This window comes from Pelodiscus sinensis, chromosome 1, assembly GCF_049634645.1.
Source record: "Pelodiscus sinensis isolate JC-2024 chromosome 1, ASM4963464v1, whole genome shotgun sequence".
Classification (NCBI taxonomy): Eukaryota; Metazoa; Chordata; order Testudines; family Trionychidae; genus Pelodiscus; species Pelodiscus sinensis.
The window spans coordinates 291633249-291652698 of NC_134711.1; the positions used below are offsets into that span (position 1 = coordinate 291633249).

Consider the following 19450-nt stretch of genomic DNA (forward strand, 5'->3'; position numbering starts at 1 on the left):
ATGGAGTGCAGGAAGCTCAGGGCTGGGCAAGGGGCAACTGCACTGCCTGGTCACTGGATCCCAGAGGTGGCCAGGGCAGCAGGGACCATGTTGCCAAAGCTTCAGAGCTGGAGCTTGGGTGTGCGGTGGTTGCTCCGCCCATAGACTGTGGGTGCTGGCTCAGGGCCACCAAGGCTGGGGCCCTGGATGGTGCTGGCCAACACATACAGGTAAGGTTTCCATGCGGTTGCTGGGCATGGGTGACCCACCCCTCCACATCTGGCACCCCTCCCCCTCAAAAGCTGAAACCACCACCACTCAGTTGCACCCCCGCACACATAGAAACTTCCAGCACAAGGACTGGGGGCCACAGGGTGGTGGTGGTTTCAGCTCTTGTTGGGAGAGAAGTCAGACATAGAGGGGAACCTTGCCAGTGTATGGTGGCTGGCACTATCCAGACGCTACTCTCCCTCAGCCACCGTCTTACCTGTGCACTGCATTGGCTTACATTCACTTCTGATTGTTGGTGAGATTATGAAGTATTGCAGAATATATTACTGAAATAGGTTGTGAGTTGGGACCTCCCACAACCAACCTATAAGGTACAATAACGTCGTAGCCAGACAGCATTAATGGCTCAATACCCATCATGAAAAGAATCCACTATCCTAGAGATTTCCTGGAGGAAGCACTCATGCCATGGCGGTGGACTAATCCACCTCACAGCAAAGACCTTTCCAGCAAGATGGAAGAAACTATACAAAAGGGGGAGTGACGCCATTACCTGATCTCACTCCCTCCACAACTCAACACCTAGAAACAGATCTGGTGGACAAAGGGGAGGGTGATCCCAAGCTGGGAAAAAGCCGTCCTCGCTAGTGAAAGAACAGGTTGAAGACTTCTGTAGAAGACTTTTGACATACACAAATTCATGGGGCTGTATCTAATGCAGCCAAGGATGCTGAGAGAGTCAGCTGACATGATTGCAGAGCCATTGGCCATTATCTTTGAAAACGCATGGTGATCAGGGGAGGTCCCAGATGACTGGAAAAAGGCAAATGTAGTGCCTATCTTTAAAAAAGGGAAGGAGGAGTATCCGGAGAACTACAGAGCGATCAGCCTTGCCTGTAATCCTGGAAAAATCATGGAGCAGGTCATCAAGGAATCCATTTTGAAACACTTGAAGGAGAAGAAGGTGATCAGCAACAGACAACATGGATTCACCAAGGGTAAGTCATGCCTAACCAATCTGACTGCCTTCTATGAACTGGCTCTGTGGATACGGGGAAAGAAGAGGTTACTTACCTCATAACTGTAGTTCTTCAAGATGTGTTGCTCATGTCCATTCTGATTAGGTATACGTGCGCCGTGTGCACCGATTCCGGAGCTTTTTTCCCTTAGCAGTATCCATAGGGCCAGCAGGGAGCCCCTTGGAGTGGCGCCAGTATACCGGTGCATATATACCCCTGCTGGCCCCTCCAGCCCCTCAGTTCCTTCTTGCCGGTTCCTTCCAACACAGGGAGGTGGGTGCAATGCAGAATGGACATGAGCAACACATCACGAAGAACTACAGTTACGAAGTTTCTGTTTCTCCTTCTCCTTCTCCATTCTGACTAGGTGAATCCCTAGCCATGTCCCCCCCCCACCCCCAGAGGGGGGTCGGAAGGTGACTAACTACCTAATTATCCTTCTGCAGATCTCAGAACTGCCCTCCCAATGGCAGCATCCTCCCTGGCCAGTTGTGTAATCGCATAATGCTCGGAAAAGGTATGCACCGACCACCATGTCGCTGCCCTGCAGATTTCCAAGATTGGCACGAGCTAGGAATGCCGCCGACGTCGCCTGGGCTCTCATGGAATGGGCCGTTATGCACGGCAGTGACCTACCCGCACCTTCGTAGCATAGCTGAATGCAGGAAGTAATCCACGAGGATATATGCTGCGCCGAGACTGGCAACCCTTTCATTCTTTCTGCCACTGAAATAAACAATTGAGGGGACTTACGAAACCCTCACGAACTGTCTATGTAAAAAGCCAATGCCCTCCTAACATCCAGGCAGTGCAAAGCCTGTTCCCTGGGTGATGCGTGTGGCTTGGGGTAAAAAACCGGTAGGTAAATATCCTGGGAGAGATGGAAATGCAAGACAACCTTGGGTAGAAACCACGAGTGTAGACCAACCTCACCTTGTCTTTAAAGAACACCATGTAGGGTGGTTCTGAAGTCAGTGCCCTAAGCTCTGACACTCTCCTGGCCAAGGTAATGGACACTAGGAAAGCTACCTTGCAAGACAAGTGCTTCAGAGAGCATGATGCCAGAGGCTCAAATGGCGGCTTCATAAGGGCAGTCAGGACCAGGTTAAGGTCCCAAGGCGAGACCGGTGGTCTCTCATATGGCATCATCCTGTCAATTCCCTTCAGAAACCTTTTAACCATAGGATTAGCAAAGATGGACCTCTGACCCTCCCCGGGGTGAAAAGCCGCTATAGCCGCCAGGTGTACCCTCAGGGAGGCTGAGGCCAGGTCTTGCTCCCGCAGGTGGAGGAGGTACTCCAGAACAGTCGGGACCGCCCCTTCACCCGGAGCAAGCGTTCTGCCCCCTAGCCACAAAGTAAACCTCTTCCATTTAGCCTCGCAAAGAGCTCTAGTGGATGGCTTCCTACTTTCTAACAGCACCTCCTGGACTGCTCTGGAGCAGGCTCACTTCGTAACCAAGAGCCACTGAGGAACCACGTCGCGAGGTGCAGGGATGACAGGCTCGGGTGGAGTGCTACCCCAGCCTCGCAGCTCTGTGTGATTAAGTCTGGCACGAGAGGTAGCCTGAGTGGTCCCTCCATGGTTAGATCTAACAGGGTGGTAAACCAGTGTTGGCAAGGCCACACCGGCGCTATCAGAATGGCCTGGACCCCGAACCTCTGCACTCTGATGAGCATCTCGTGGATCAGGGGGAACGGGGGGAAGGCATAGAGTAAACCTCTGGGCCACCTGATCTGCAGCGCATCGCCCCGAGAACCCAGACCGTGCCCCATGTACAAACAGTACTCCTAGCACTTGGCATTGCTCAGTGTTGTGAACAGGTCCAGACGGGGAAACCCCCACCTCTGGAAGACTTTGTGAAGTATGTTTCACCTTAGCACTCACTCGTGTGCCTGAATCGAATGGCTGAGCCTGTCCGCTAGCCCGTTCCTGGTTCCCGGGAGGTGAGAGGCCTCTAGGCAAATGCCGTGAGCTACACACATTTCCCACAGTTCTAGGGCTTCCCAGCACAGGGGAGAGGAACACGTCCCACCCTGCTTGTTGATATAATACATGGCCGTAGTGTTGTCTGTCAACACCGCCACCACCCTGTTCTGTAAGTGGGGAAGGAACGCCCTGCAGGCCAGCCTGACCACCCACAGCTCCTTGATATTTATATGAAGGGGAACTTCCCCTGGCAACCACATACCTTGCATCCTGAGGCTGTCCAGGTGAGCTCCCCACCCCATGTCTGAAGCGTCCGTGACCAGTTGCACTGACGGGGACGCTCTGGTGAATCGTGCCCTCGTCCTTCTACCAGTCTAGTGAGCATAGGATCTCCTGAGGTATAGTCACCACCGCATCCAATGGCGACCTCAAAGGGTTGTGTGCTACTTTGAGCCACCCCTGCAATGGGCGCATGCGCAGCCTAGCGTGTTGGACCACATAAGTACACGCCGCCATGTGGCCTAGGAGCCTCATACAGGTCCTTGCCGTTGTAGTGGGAAACTCCTGTAGTTCCGCTACCAACGAGCGGATAGCAAGGAATCTGTCCCTCGCCTTTCCCGCGGGCGAGTCTAAATGGGCCCCCACGAAGTCTATCACCTGCATGGGGTCTAATGAGGATTTGGCGTCGTTTATGAGTAGGCCGAGGCTCCCGAACAAAGCCCTCGCCCGTGTGACATGATCTAGCACCTGTTCTCGAGACGTGCCCATTAGCAGCCAATAGTCCACTTGGACCCTGTGCCGCCACAGAAACGCGGCTACCACTGTCATACATTTGGTAAACACCCTCGGGGCTGTACACAGCCCAAATGGGAGGACCGTAAACTGGAAATGGTCCTGTCCCACCACGAACCATAGGAACTTTCTGTGACTTGGAAAAATTGAAATGTGGAAGTACACATCTTTGAGATCGAGAGCAGCGTACCAGTCCCTCTTTTGGAGCGATGGGATGATGCAAGCCAGTGTCACCATCCTGAACTTTGCTTTTCTTATGAAGGTGTTCAGGTTTCGTAGGTCTAATATGGAATGCATGCCCCCCTTCGCGTTGGATACCAGGAAATAGCAGGAGTAGAAACCCTTTCCCCTCATCTCTGGGGGCACTCTTTCTATAGCCCCTAGTGCCAGCAGGTTGGACACTTCCTGCTGGAGGAGTGTCTCGTGAGAGGGGTCCCTGAAAAGGGACAGGGAGGGAGAGTGGGGGACAGGGTAGGAAAGGAAGGGGATAGCATACCCCTGTTTTACCAGGTCTAGGACCCAGCGGTCCGACGTGATCTTTACCCATTCCTGGTAAAGAAGGGAAAGACGGTACCCAAAGGGTGGGTAGATAGGTGTGACTGGTACTCTGCTCCCCAGCGTACCTTCAAAATGAAGGCTTAGTCTGGTGGCCAGGTGACGGCCCTGCGCCTCTCTCGGAGTCTGACCGAGGACCTCTACGCCTGCTCTAAAGAGGTCGGGGCGGCTATTGTTGCGGCCCCTATCAGTGCTTTGCCCCCACTGAAAGTGTCTGGGATAGCTTCTAGCCTGGAGGGAACGCCTCTGCGGGGCCGGGGTGTGTATCCCTAGCGACTTCAGTGTCGCTCTTGAGTCCTTCAAGCTATGAAGCTTGGAGTCAGTCTGCTCTGAAAACAGGCCCGACCCTTCGAAAGGTAGGTCCTGGATAGTGGTCTGCACCTTGGACGGGATGCCGGACACTTGCAGCCACGCATTACGCTTCATGACCACCCCAGTAGCCATAGTGCAGGCAGCTGAATCGGCCACATCCAGAGCCACCTGGAGGGATGTACACGCTACTGCTTTGCCCTCCTCTGTCATGGCCCCGTACTCTTGTCGGGATTCAGGGGGAAGCTGGCTGCCAAATTTTTGCATTGCTGCCCACGTGTTAAAGGCATAACGCCCCAGCATCACTTGCTGGTTAGCTATACGTAGCTGAAGACCCCCCGTGGCATAGGCCTTCTGACCAAGCAGGTCCAATTTCTTGGGCTCTTTCACCTTTGGGGTGGGGCCCGGAGGCCCTTGACGCTCCTTCTGCCCCGCGGCCTGCACTACTATCAACCCCGGGGCTAGATGGTTGAAAAGATGCTCGTGCCCCGCTTGAGGTACGTAGTACCGCCTCTCCACACCTTTCTGGGTCGGCGCAATGGAGGCCGGTGTCTGCCACAGAGTCTTTGACAGCTTGTCCACCATTTTATTCAGTGGGAGTGCCACTCGCCCAGGGCCCGCTGCCGTGAGAATGTCCACCATAAGATCTTGGTCCTCGTGGACCTCCTCGTGCTGGACCGCTAGGTTAACTGCCAACCTTCGGAGCAGCTCCTGGTGTGCCCTTGCGTCCATTTAAGGGGGCCGAGGTGCAGAGTCTGCCAGAGCTTCGTCTGGTGATGACAATGAGGACTCTCTTGGAGGGACTACCTCATCCCCACCGAGCTGCGCCTCCGGTTCCCCTCCAGCCGAAATGCCCATCTGGGCCGAGCCCGGCTGGGTCGTAGCCTCCTGCCCTTGGTCGATTACTTGAGGCCTAGGCATTGTCGCCATGGACGGGCTCTCCTCAGGTGGAGGGGCTCTTAATGGGGTGGCTGATGGGGCGCTACTCCTTCGGGATGACCCAGCCACCGACACCGTAGGAGGGGGCCCCTGGGCCTGGTGGTAAGCCCAGGGCATTTAGAATGGCCACTGGGGTTGTCCCTGCCACTGCTGCTGGTCCGCTGAGTCCCGGTGACCCGATCTAACAGTTGAACAAGAGCTATGACGGGATCAGGACCTGTACGATGACTGGGCTGATGTCACCGATTCAGCCTCGGACTCCGATGAATAGTCCGATGCCAAGCAGGGAGGAGCCAATGACGCTTGCACCCTTTGCTGCGCCGCCATGGCCGATGGCTTGCCCCTGTGTTCCACACGTGGTGCCGGTGGGGACATAAGTGGAGGCACGTGCTGTGGCGGTACCGTGCCCAGCTGCATTTGGTAGGCCGGTAAATAAGCAACCGGTGCCGCCATTTGTTGCTGCACCGCAGTCTGTTGCGGTACCGGTGCTCCCAGGGCGTGAGCTGGGATCGGTGCGGGGAGAGACAGCAGCGTCAGTGCTGTGCAGGGCACCGGCTGCAGTGCCATAACTGGCACATAATATGGTGTGGGCCCCTGCACTGCTCACGGGCCCAGCTGCGGTGCTGGCCCCTGCACTGGTGCCGTATAGGCCGTTGGGTGCCCAAGTACCGGGGTCGTCGGTGCCGCAAGCGCACTCGCTCCCCGTGCCACTGCCGCTGCTGCTGGATAGGGGGCCAGGGTCGAGACCAGTGTCCGTCCTGGATCCGGAGCCGGTGCTCTTGCTGGCACCGGGAATTGCTGCTGGTGCTGGGCCGAGGCCTGCACCTCGCCCAGAGAGTCCCACGGCCCAGCTGTCAGAGCCTGCTGGGGGGCGCTTGAGCCCTGCACCAGCGCAGTCCGCCCCTGCGGCACCGGGCCCTCTTCTTCCTCCACGGCCATCTCAATGAGGTCTCGGGCCGCCTCAAAAGTTTCTGGGATGGAGGGACAATGGACCTCCCCTATCCCTGCGGGCAGACCCGAGCTCCTGCCCTTGTCTGGGCTGCGCCTCTTCTTTGAGGCCTTAGAAGACAGGTGCTCCTCCTTAGGGCGCACCTTCTGGGCACTCCTCTCCGTTAAGCGTCCCCTTGAGCCCTTGGAGCCTCTCGGCGTCGGGGACTGCGACCTATGCCTTGGCGCCTTATCGGCCTCTGACTGGTGCTTGACACAGGTGCGGCTGACGGCGTGCTGCGGATGGAGAGGGGGCGCTCCTCGCCCTGGGGCTGCAGTGCCGACTCCATTAATAGAAGCTTCAACGGGGAGTCCCTCTCTTTCTTGGTCCTGGGCTTAAAGCTCTTACAAATAGAGCAGCTTTCTGCTCAATGGGCTTCTCCCAGGCACTTCAGGCAGTGGGAGTGAGGATCTCCATAGGGAATAGGTTTAGAGCAGGAAGCACAGGGTTTAAAACCCTGGGGCCCTGGCATGCTCTCCCCTTACGGGGAGAGTCCTGCTGTGCTCCCCTATCTAACTAATTACACTATTTACAGTACTTAAGTAGCTGTTAACTAGATAAAACTACAAATTTAACTATAGTACAACAGATAAAGGAAATACAACTGCTAAGAGATAGGCTAACAGCCTGAAAGCATGCTCCAGCTACCCTCACGGGCGGTAAGAAGGAACTGAGGGGGTGGAGGGGCCAGCAGGGGTATATATGCACCAGTATATTGGCACCACTCCAGGGGGCTCCCTGCTGGCCCTATGGATACTGCTAAGGGAAAAAAGCTCCGGAATCCATGCACGCAGCGCACGTACACCTAATCAGAATGGACATGAGCAAGCATTCAAAGAAGAAGCAATGGACAAGATATATCTTGACATTGGCAAAGCTTTTGATATGGTCTCCCACAGCAGTCTTGCTGACAAATTAAAGAAGCATGGCTTGGAAGAATGTACAATAAGGTGGACAGAAAGCTGGATAGATGGTCAGGCTCAAAGGGTAGAGATCAATGGCTCAACGTCTGGTTGGCTGCTGGCATCAAGGGGAGTGCCCCAGGGATTGATCCTGGGCAATGTTCCTTGTAAGCTGTGCACTTGTGCAGCCTCTCAGGAGGCCAGTCAGTTTGTAACTCTGGGTATGTCTACACTACCCCGCTAGTTCGAACTAGCGGGGTAATGTATGCATACCGCACTTGCTAATGAAGCCCGGGATTTGAATTTCCCGGGCTTCATTAGCATAAGCGGGGAGCCGCCATTTTTAAATCCCCGCTGCTTCGAACCCCGTGTAGCGCGGCTACACGGGGCTCGAACTAGGTAGTTCGGACTAGGGTCCTATTCCGAACTACCGTTACTCCTCGTGAAACGAGGTGTACCGGTAGTTCGGAATAGGCACCCTAGTCCGAACTACCTAGTTCGAGCCCCGTGTAGCCGCGCTACACGGGGTTCGAAGCAGCGGGGATTTAAAAATGGCGGCTCCCCGCTTATGCTAATGAAGCCCGGGAAATTCAAATCCCGGGCTTCATTAGCAAGTGCGGTATGCATACATTACCCTCCTAGTTCGAACTAGGAGGGTAGTGTAGACATACCCTCTGGTATTTGGAACTCTGAGGTTCTACTGTACATTTTCAAAGGGGTATTTACCTGGGTTTAATGCTCTCAGAGTCTCCTGTGGAGAGGAATTTGAGGAAATGTTCTATTGGCCTATCTGCAGTTCAGAAAAGTCCCTGATGCAGCACACTGAGCAGTAACAAAGGGGTGCATCACACTTGTACTGGGTATTGATACTTTAAAAAAAACCCACTGAAATGGTGAATGTCCCTGATGGCTACCCTTTGAAGTATGTAGCCCCCACTGACCATACACTACTGGCTGTTTCCCATACAGGAAAGTGTACTTTATCTAAAGCTGCAAATGTCAGTAAGCCTTTCGGCACTTTTAGTCACTTCCATTTGTTTTAACATCACCGTATATTTTATACTGGCTTGTTTTAATGACTTACCTCAATAATTCGTATAATATCTCGAGGCCCAATGATTTCAGGATCAAACTGGATGTGAGCTTTGCTGGTAGCAAGTGCTACTGAGGCATAGAAGATGCCATTAGTTCTGGTTAGTTTGGATTCAATATTGTGAACACAAGAAGCACAAGTCATCCCCGTAATCTGAAGACAGAAATGTAAATGCAGTTAGTGATCTCTACAGTTGAGAGCAATGCGGGACTGGTGAAGGGAGGGAGAAGCAGAGAATCAGCCTTTATTTCAGAAGATGGAAATAGGGCATAGTAGTAATTGGCCCTGTATAAACATTTTGCAAAGTGTATATACAATCTTTGCATGAAGTTTCAGCTGTTATTAATAAACATCTATGCAGATACAAAAATGTGGATCCACATCCAATCTGCATCTGCAATAATTAACTTGTTTTCAATCCATACTAACACATGCCACCTTTTACCCTGTCTCACTGTTAAGAGTGCATGGATACAAAAATATAGATCTGCATCCAATCCATGAACCACAAACAGGGCAAACAATACAACCGCATCAGCAGATACAAAGCAGATATCCGCAGAGCTCCAGGGCTCTAATTATTATGCATTTGATCACCATTATTCTAGCCATAAAAGAAAAAAGCATTAACAAGTCTGAAGATGTGTTAATGCTGATTGATTGGGACTTTTCAAAGTTAAGAAAAAGTTTACATTGCTTGTGAAACTGACAAAAAATAGGTTTGCACTGTATTCATGAGGAGTGCGGTGTTTTCCTGCCAAGCAAAGGCTCTTCTGTACACTTGGGTAGTTGTTCCTATTTCTTTACCTAATACATAGAAACAATTTTGCCCTTTAGAATCATTTTATTAGTTAAGGAAATCATCATCAGCCAGCACTAGGGATGTAAAAAGTTATTTTAAAAGGTTACCTGTGTACCCACCAAATAAATCTTAGTTCTACGTTTACATGTGCTGCAGGCTCTTTTTGCAGTATAAAGTTCAGCTTTGCTTTATACTGCAGAGCCTGCAGTGAAGCCACCTCCTTAGGAGTGGGGCTGGCACGGGCTGCTGACTTCACTCCTGGGCGGGAAGGCTTCACTGTTCCAGCGAAGCCGCCTCCCAGGGAGCGGGGCTGACAAGGACTGCTGGCCCTGCTCCTGGAGAGGCTTCGATGTGGGCTCTGAGCTCCTGCAAGCCTCATTTCCAGGGAGCCAGAGCGTGTAACCTGTTGCAGAGCAGCCGAGCCAGCCCTGCCACAGACAGGGGATGCTCCGGCCAACTGGTCAGAGCAATCCCTGCCTGTGGTGGGCCCCTTGCTGCAGCAGCCTCTCGCCCAGGGTGGGCAGGGAGCTGCTCCAGCCCCTACCAGTTATCTGGAACTGGTAAACCTCACCTGTTAAGGGTGAGACTTACTACTGAACCTTTTACATCCCTGCACAGCTGTGATGCTGACTGAAAACATAACCACTAAAATAGACTCATTTGCAAAGAGACATTCCTGTCCAACTTGTACTCGAACCCCTAACCCTTTACATTCCTAGCCATGATACTCACAATAAGCTCCATAGTGCCATCTGTGCCAGTATGATCTTCTATGACTGTAGCATTGAAGCCCAAGTTCTGGATCAGCTGTGCTATTTCAAGGGGCTGAATGCTCTCAGGCTTGTATTTTATCTCGGCTTTTCCTGCCATCAGTGCTACTAGCACCGAAATGATACCTGCAATGGAAGTAATTGGGTTATATTAGACACTATACCTCCTTTGAGGCACATAAAATGCAATTGATAACCAAGGAGCACCCCAGTAATATAATGCATGGATACTGAGTAGCAATAATCACTCTCTCCACTCCAGCGTTATGCACGAGGATCTTGACAAAATAGGACAAAAGCTTCCTTTTCTCAAGATACACATTATTCCCTTTAATTTATTCATGCACTTCCCATTGGAAAAAGATAACAATCAGATTGGATACTCTTTGGGATAAGGCTGCTTCTTACTATGGGTCTGTCCACCACCTATCACTACTATCCAGTATATCCACCAACTGGTACAGTCACTGACAGGTTGAATATAGTAGTATGGCTAATATCAATGAGAGTATGTAATTATGTAAATAAGAGTATTAATTACATCTAACCACAAAAACACATGTAAACCTGGATAAGAACAACAGAGCTTTAGGAGACTAGTAGACTGGGGATCAGGAGACTTTGTTTCAATTCCAGACTGTGCCACTGTCCTGCTGGGTGACCTTGGACAAGTCACTTCCCTCCTAGGCTATGGCTACACTGCTGGGTTTTTTGTTTTTTTTTTTTTTGCAGAAGAGGATATGCAAATCACGCTCGTATTTGCATATCTTCTTCCGATTCTTTCTGTGGAAGAGGTTTTGCCGATAAAAAGCCCCATGTTTTTGGGGCCATTTGTCAGAAAAAACCCTCTTTCACGAGATCCCTTATTCCTCAAAAATCGAGGTTTACAGGATATTGCGAAAGAGGGGTTTTTTTTTCCGACAAACAGCACGGGGCTTTTTATTGGCAAAACCTCTTCTGCAAAAAGATGTGGAAGAAGATATGCAAATGCAAGCGCAATTTGCATATCCTCTTCCTAAAAAAAAACGGTAGTGTAGCCATAGCCCTAGAGAATCCGCTTTCCCATGTGTAAAGTGGGATGATACTGGAAAGCTGGTGACCTGTGTGATGCACATTGAGATCTATGGATGTTAAAAGCTAGGTATTAATTACTATTGAGGGAATGCAGTATCTTTCACTTCCAGAAGATCCCAGGACTTTAGAGAATGGTTGACATCTTACCATCTTCTTTTTGCAGATTTCTTTCAATGTTTGACACACATGATGCACAGGTCATGCCTGTGATCTGCATAAAGCACTTTTCTGTTGTCGCTGCACTGGGCAGCTTTGGACTAGCAACGTAAAAATTCTTTGGCTGGGCATCAGACATGAAGCCTTGAAGAGATGGTTCAGAACCTTTTTCTGTTTTCTGGGAAGCTGACTCCCAAGCATTAGGCTGATTCGCAGCATCCCTGAAAAGAGGTTGATCCATGTATTTCCAAGTGGGAGTATCTAGAATAAACACAGAATAAGTAGAATTAACATGGGTTAGCAGAACATGATGAAACGTTTCAAAGCAGCAAACTGGAAACACATTTAACAACAGAAATATCCAAGGTATTTCAAAAGACAGGATGACTATTGGCCTTGTCATCTTGGTTTCCTTAGTCACAAGTGAGGCTGGGGAAAAGGGGTTCAGTATGCAGGCTGCCCTGAGGAGAGAGGACATCCCTAGCCCTCTCTTGCTGCAGCAGCTTGGGGCCAAGTGAGAAGCTGCTGCTGCAGCTGCAGCAGACACAGCCAGTTTGGCGGCAGGCGTCCCTACCACGAGAGGTTTGCTCAGGGGTACGCTCCAAGTTCAAGTTAGCCAGTCTTTACTAGACTTGCTAAATCAAAGTCCACGGAGCGAAGATCCTTAGATGCTATTTTAATCAGCAAAGAATTTTGATGGCTTTCATACAACTTTTTGTTTTGTCCCATCAGTAGGTCCCATCTCTACTTTTGGTGCTGTCAGTTTCACACATACAGAATGGAAAGTGATTGTCTAGTAAGGAGTAGTGCAGAAAGGTATCTAGGTGTCACAGTGGACCACAAGTTAAATATGAGTCACTGTGACCCTGTTGCAAAAAAAGCAAACATCATTCTGGGATGCATTAATAGGAGTTTTGTGAACAAGACATGAGAAGTCATTCTTTCACTCTACTTTTGCACTGATTAGGCCTCATTTGTAATACTGTGTCCACTTCTGGGCACCACATTTCAAGAAAGATGTGGAGAAACTGGAGAAGGTCCAGAGAAAAGCAACAAAAATGACGAACGGTCTAGACAACATGAACTATGAGGCAAGGCCAAAGGAAATGGGCTTGTTTAGTTTGGAAAAGAGAAGCTTGAGAGGGGACAGGATAGCAGTTTTCAGGTATCTGAAAGAGTGTCACAGGGAGAAAGCGGGGGAGGGGAGATCATTCTCCTTAGCCTCTGATAATAGGACAAGAAGCAATGGGCTTAAACTGCAGCAAGGGAGGTTTAAATTGGACATTAGAAAAAAGTTCCTAACTGTCAGGGTGGTTAAACACTGGAATAAATTGCCTAGGGAGGTTATGGAATCTCCATCACTGGAGATATTTAAGAGCAGGTTAGACAGACACCTATCAGGGATGATATAGATGGTGTTTGGTCCTGCCGTGTGGGCAGGGGACTGGAGTTGATGATCTTTCAAGATCCCTTCCAGTTCTATGATTCTATGATTTTAGAAATACATTTTTAAAATTTTCTCCTATCTTACAATATTACTTATAGAAAACATACACTGTACCTGTGAGAATGGAAGCATCAAATCCCATGTCTTCTATGGCATCTCTTAACTCTTTTGAATTAGTCACCGCTGAATCATAGCATACTGTTCCAGTCTTCTCAGCTAACGAAACAGATATATGTTGTACCCCTTTCCTTTGGGACATTGTGCTTTCTATGGACTGTACACACGACCTACAGGTCATTCCATCAATACTAAATATAGTTGTGCTTGTCAGTTGATCCCCAGAGCGAGTGCTACCAAACGGAGATGATGAAAATGCTGCTTTTGATAAAAGCTCTCCATTACTTGTTTCCATTACATCAGGGAGGGACACTTTAAAGTTACCAGGTGGAAGGGCCTCAATGGCTTGCTGCAAAGCTACTGGGGTAATTACCTTTGGGTTAAATTCCACAACAGCATTTTTATGTTCCAATGACACTTTAATACTTTGTACTCCTGGAAGACCTGGTATATTCCCTTCAATGTTTTTGACACAAGACTTGCAATGCATTCCTTCTATTCCCAGTGTCATTGACGTTGTACTATTCATTTTGCCCACCACTAGCTCCACATTGCTATTGTTCAGGCTGGAAGGAGATTTCTTTGTGCTTGTCTGTAAACGTTCTAGATTAGTCATACCAAGCTTTAATGGAGCTAGCTTGCTCTTAATAGTGCTTTCATAGCCCATGCTATCTATGTGGTTTTTGAGGTCTTCAGGTTGAATGATGTAAGGCTGGTATGCAATGACCGCTTCTTGGTTACTGAGGGATACTTTGATTCTCAGCACGCCATGTAGTTTTCCAATCTTTCCTTCAATGGTACTGACACAAGATTGGCATGTCATACCTTCTACCCGCAACTTTATTAGTGCTTCTCTCAAAGATGTCAGTCTTACAGATGCTGCTGCAGTTCTGCCTTCTGCTATGCTGGCATCAAAGCCCATGTCTCCAATTTCCTGGCAAATCTCTTCGGGACTTATTTCTGACTGCATATATTTTACTAAAGCATTGCTCTGTTCAAGGGAGACATTAGTACTCACAATGCCCTTCACCTTGGAAATCCTGTCCTCTACAGACTGCACACAAGACTGGCAAGTCATACCCAAAATATTGACTGTGACAGTGCTTGTTTGAGGAGACAGAGAGGGCATATTTTCTGCCTTCCCCTCATAGCCAATGTTGTCAAAGGCAAAATTCTGCTTCATGGTTGGTTCCCATACACAACTCACAGGGGAGCTAGACTTAGACAAAGCCTGAAGTGCAAGAAAAAAAACAAAACAAAATAAAATAGATGTAACTTTTGAGTTCTAAAACAGCAATATTGTCATCAAATGCTATCAATAATTTAAGGAGAAGCTGAGTATCTAACATATATATTTAAAATATTCACAAAATCAAATGTGAAGCGATCTATGAGCCCTCGGTATGTTTATTTAAAATGAAAGCTCTCTGTGGTCACTGAACATACTTTCACTACGCTGTTTCCTGCAGTATTATGTCATGCTCACAATGATTTACAACAGAGGGATACTTTGAAGACTCACTTGATCTTTGAATCTACAAGAGTCCCAATCATTCATGCCCCTACTGCTTGCCAAGAATGAAGAAAAACAAGAAAGAGCTTGAAAAATTCCTTCTAGAATATGGAAATGGAATAGAGGAAAAACAGTACAGGCTCAACCGCACTTCTCATTAGAAGGATAAAAACAAGTATAAAACAACTTTCTTTGTTCCACAGAAGGGGGCTGATTCATGCTTCAGATAAACCAGCAATTGATAGGTAATTTCCATTTTGTGCAGATTATTCTAAGTCATCCACTTGTTTTTTTGGATTTTTCACTATGAGACACAGGATATTAGATTAGGCAGCCCATGGTTTGATCCAGCACTAATTTCCATGATGTTACAATTAAAATTAAAGATGTGCACTATTCAGTGCCATAGTCTGATTGGGTACCCTTTAGTACAATAACATGATGCTTTCAAATTCAAACCTGATAAAAGGAAATATTTCTGTGATACTGCACTCTATATTCTTCACAGTGAGAGTATTATATGTTTATTATATAGTTTTGATATATTGATTGCAAGTCAAGTCATGTGAGAGGTCATTGGAAAGGTTATGATTGTCTGTATACGATTATCCTATTTGTATGCATGTATCATTTTTTTGTATCTGAAGTTATTTTAACTTTCTCTAGGCAAGAGTTTTTCTAAATCAGTGTTTCGCAAAGTGGTCAGTGGGCCCACTGAGAAAGCTGCTAGATGAGTTACTTGTCCTCTTCGTTATTTACTCCTCACCCAATTTGGGAGACAGTCCAGTGCCTTAACCATAAGGCCATCCATTCCCCCCATGCCATCTCACTAAGCACCAGCTTTTCTGGGTGACCTATCAGTAGCAAAACCAGGAGAAAGAGCCCCATTGGGACATCAGGTGCACTGAGAACACAAGTGGCGTCTTCCATTCCCCTTGCTGGCCTTATTCTTGGGAAACTGCCTCCTGCCAACTCACAAGAAAGCAGGAAATGCATCAGTATCAAACCCCTTCACAAATCGCAGAGCACATGGATGTTCGCCTTCTCTGAGATTATTTATCCCCCAGCCTAGCAGTTGGGATTTTCATATACTCCTCCTCCCTTCTCCCCAATAACAGGAGTGTGGAAGCAGGCTCTTTGCTGGGCAGGCCTCTCGTGCGTATTGCCATCTAAGCAAAACATCAACTTCCCCTTGATGAAAAACCATTACACTATGTAACTTAAAGATCAGCGACGAACAGGAACCAAAACCAGACCTGAAAAGTTCATGTAAAGTTCGTGCTGGTTGTGCTGACTGTGCCATGCCCGATAAGGCAGAAAAGGAAAAACAGGAAACCATTTCACCCCCTTACTCCTGTCACTTAACAGACAGGGTCTGCTAGCCTATCACACAAAGCGTGCAAAAGCTCTCTCTATAAAACAGCTACCCCTCCTATATCAAATTGAGGAATCCCGAATAAACATTGGATGGCGGAATATGAGCCAGGTCCGAGGACTGATCACCCGAGGGCCACCTCCCACTCACTGAACCAAACTAGTTCCTGTAGAGCGTAACGTATACCAAACATAACGAATACCAAATATGTTGTTGTTGTAGTTTGTGTGTCTGTTAAATGTAAGTATTGTTATCTGAAATTGTTTAGAGATATTGTTAAATAGTAGTGTTAAAAGTTTTAGATTAATGATTAGTCTTATAAGTAAGACTGATGTAAATGTAACTGTTAATAATCCCTGGTCCCTTGTTAACAACTATTGGGATTTAGAAAAACCTCAGGGAATTTTCTTTACTGTATTGCATTTTGCTTATTGGACATTCTAATAATTATTTGGTGCCTACGTATGTAAGAAATTGATAAAATAATAATTTATATGTAGAAGCCCTTTAATAAAAGTTTAAAAGATATTTAGTAATAGTTTGCCTGTTTCTGCGCCTCCCTGGGACTAGCCACATTTCCGAACCTTTTACTTTAAACCACAAGGAGGTGCTACCAGCTCAATCTGTAATAAGCCATCAGCCACTTTACAAATAAAAATGACATTTTAATTAGTAAAACTATTTTTGTTTTGTCAGTCATGAGGATTCACATAGACACTTCTTTCCTCCCTTCACTCTCAACCTAGTATAGTAACCCAAAGGAAAAACCTTTAACAAATAGTTATGGCTGCTATTATTATTCGCTGTTACTAGTAGCCAATAACAGCTGTACATACCTGGTACATTCCTTGACCCTTTTAAAAAATACAACCAGGAGGCTCAATATTATTCAGTGGAATTCATCCTTCAGGAGAAGAAGAGTGGCACCTCTATATGATCCATTATAGCAGTGGTCTCCAACCTTTTTACACCCAAGATCACTTTTTAAATGACAGACCAAGCCAAGATCTACCACCCCGCCCCTTCCTTGAAGCCCTGCCCTCTCTATTCTCCTCCTCTCCATCACTTGCTATCCCCAATCCTTATGCTGCAGTTTTTTTTAAGAAAACAAAAAAATTCTTCTGTAGGAAGAGGTTTTTCCAACATTTGGCCTGTCTAGACTGGACCAAATGTCAGAAAAAAAACCCTTCTTTTGGAAGCCACCTTGTTCCTTGTGGAAAGAGGAATATAGGGGTGACCAAAAGAGCCTGTTTGCTCTTCCACTAAAAAAGCGGAAGAACAAATGCAACCCTGGATGCAGAAGAGTTTTTCTGGGATATCTCCAGAATCCTGAAAAACTCCTGCAGTCTAGCTGGACCCTTACTGTGTTGAGACAGGATGTGTAGTCTCTGGGGTGGGAATGAGGGATTTGGGTGTGGGAAGGGGTGAGAGGTGCAAGCTCTGGGAGGAAATCTGGATTCAGGAGGAGATGGAGAAGGGGACGCTGGCTCGGGGAGGGGGCTCCAGGCTGGGCAGTGTTGGGATACTAAGCAAGCCACAGGCTTGCGGATGTGAGGGTGCAAGAATTTGGGTTGGGGTATGTGAGGGGCTGAGGGCAGGGGGTTCCAGTGTTTGATAGGCTCAGATCTAGGGTCTGGGGAAGGGGGAATGCAGGAGTGGTTGTGGCCAGATGGGGGCTTGGCCCCAATTGGGGGTTTGTTGGCCAGGCTTCATTTTTAAATAAAATACTATGTTAAACACAAAGGCTGTGTCTAGACTGCATCCCTTTTCCGTAAAAGGGATGCAAATTAGACACATCGCAATTGCAAATGTAGCGGGGATTTAAATCCCCCCCGCTTCATTTGCATAAACATGGCTGCCGCTTTTTTCCGGCTCGGAGCTTTGCCGGAAAAAAGCGCCAGTCTAGACGCGGATCTTTCGGAAAATAAAGCCTTTTCCAAAAGATCCCTTAAGAGGAATAAGGGATCTTTCGGAAAAGGCTTTATTTTCCTAAAGATCCGTGTCTAGACTGGCGCTTTTTTCCGGCAAAGCTCCGAGCCGGAAAAAAGCGGCAGCCATGTTTATGCAAATGAAGTGGGGGGGATTTAAATCCCCACTTCATTTGCAATTGCGATGTGTCTAATTTGCATCCCTTTTACGGAAAAGGGATGCAGTCTAGACACAGCCAAAAAGTTTCTGCATTGTCTTTATTTATGAGAATGGCAGGGAACTTGCCTTGAGTCAGGGGTCACTGACCCAGAGAAAAGTCATTTGGGAGCAGGGGACACAGTACTGGGGAGGGGGGCTAGTGGGTTCTGGGGCACGGAACAGGGTGCCAGTGGGGGCAGGGAAGAGGGGGCAGGGTGCCAGGACAGGTTTCTGCATCAGGAGACAGGGTACAGGGGGAGACAGGTTTCTGCAGAGGGGAGCAGGGGGACAGGTTTCTGCAGTTGGAGACGGGGTGCCAGAGGGAACTGGTTTCTGCAGGGGGGGCAGGGTGCCAGGGGACAAGTTTCTGCAGAGGGGGGGCAGGTTTCTGCAGCGGGGTGGGGGGGCAAGGGAGAGGGAACAGGGGGCCAGGAGGGTGGGGGACAAGTTTGGGGCAGAGGAGAGGGAAAAGGTTGGGGGCAGGGAGTTCCTTACACCAGCCACGGAGGGAAGCCTCCGATCCACGCTCCCTCCGGACTGACCTCAGGGCAGCAGGGCTGGAGCGAAGACAAGTGGCTGCCCGGCCAGCTGGCCATGGCGCTCAGCCAGGGTGCCACCAAGCTCCACATGGGCAGGCGCAGAGGGGAAGCCGCCCGATCAGCTGGAGTGTGGTTCAGCCTCCTCTGGGATGAAGGCCACAGTCAGCTGGCCAGGCAGCTTCTCCTCTGCACCAGCCCACTTGGAGCGTGGTGCACCCTGGCTGAGCACCATGGCCAGCTGGCCGGGCAGCTGCTTCTCTTCCCTCCAGCCCGGCTGCCCTGTGCTCAGCCCAGGGAGGCTGCGCCTAGCTCCAGCTGTGCTGGAGCAAGCTTCCCGGGCTGAGCGCAGGGCAGCCGGGCTGGAGGGAAGAGAAACAGCTGCCCAGCCAGCTGGCCATGGCGCTCAGCCAGGGTGCACCAAATTCCATGTGGGCAGGCGCAGAGGAGAAGCCGCCGATCAGCTGGAGTGCAGGGCAGCCTCTTTCAGCTGAAAGCCACAGTCAGCTGGCTGGGGTGTTTCAGCCCTTCCGGCCTCCCAGCTCCCACCATTCCTCGCAGCCACTCACCTGTGTTGTTGCTCGGTGAGCAGCTGCTCCTCAAATGAGGAAATCTAATGTAAATGTACTGCGCAGGCGTGCAGTTCAGAGAGGGCTCAAGAGCTACTCTTAGAGCCCCTGAGATCTACTGGTAGATCACGATCTACTGGTTGGTGACCACGACATTATAGCTTCAAATCACTTTACTACCTAAATCTTGTAACATCTCTGGGAAGTAGGTGCTGTCACCCCCATTTT

The 19450-nt window shown here is 49.0% G+C and overlaps 1 protein-coding gene across 4 annotated transcripts in view; it reads right to left on the bottom strand.

Moving 5' to 3' along the window:
* The window catches only part of ATP7B (ATPase copper transporting beta), a 78070-nt gene that overhangs the window by 29267 nt on the left and 29353 nt on the right, over positions 1-19450 (bottom strand). For 3 of the 4 annotated variants that reach the window (XM_075919099.1, XM_006124896.4, XM_006124894.4), the window contains exons 2-5: positions 13100-14333; positions 11530-11799; positions 10271-10434; positions 8728-8889 (exon numbers count right to left, since the gene is read on the bottom strand). In XM_075919099.1, the coding sequence (XP_075775214.1) occupies positions 8728-8889; positions 10271-10434; positions 11530-11799; positions 13100-14285 (1782 nt within the window). In that variant the 5' untranslated portion in view covers positions 14286-14333. Of the gene's footprint in view, positions 1-8727; positions 8890-10270; positions 10435-11529; positions 11800-13099; positions 14334-16826; positions 16987-19450 lie in introns of those variants that run through there. The other variant, XM_014574517.3, reaches the window with a different exon arrangement.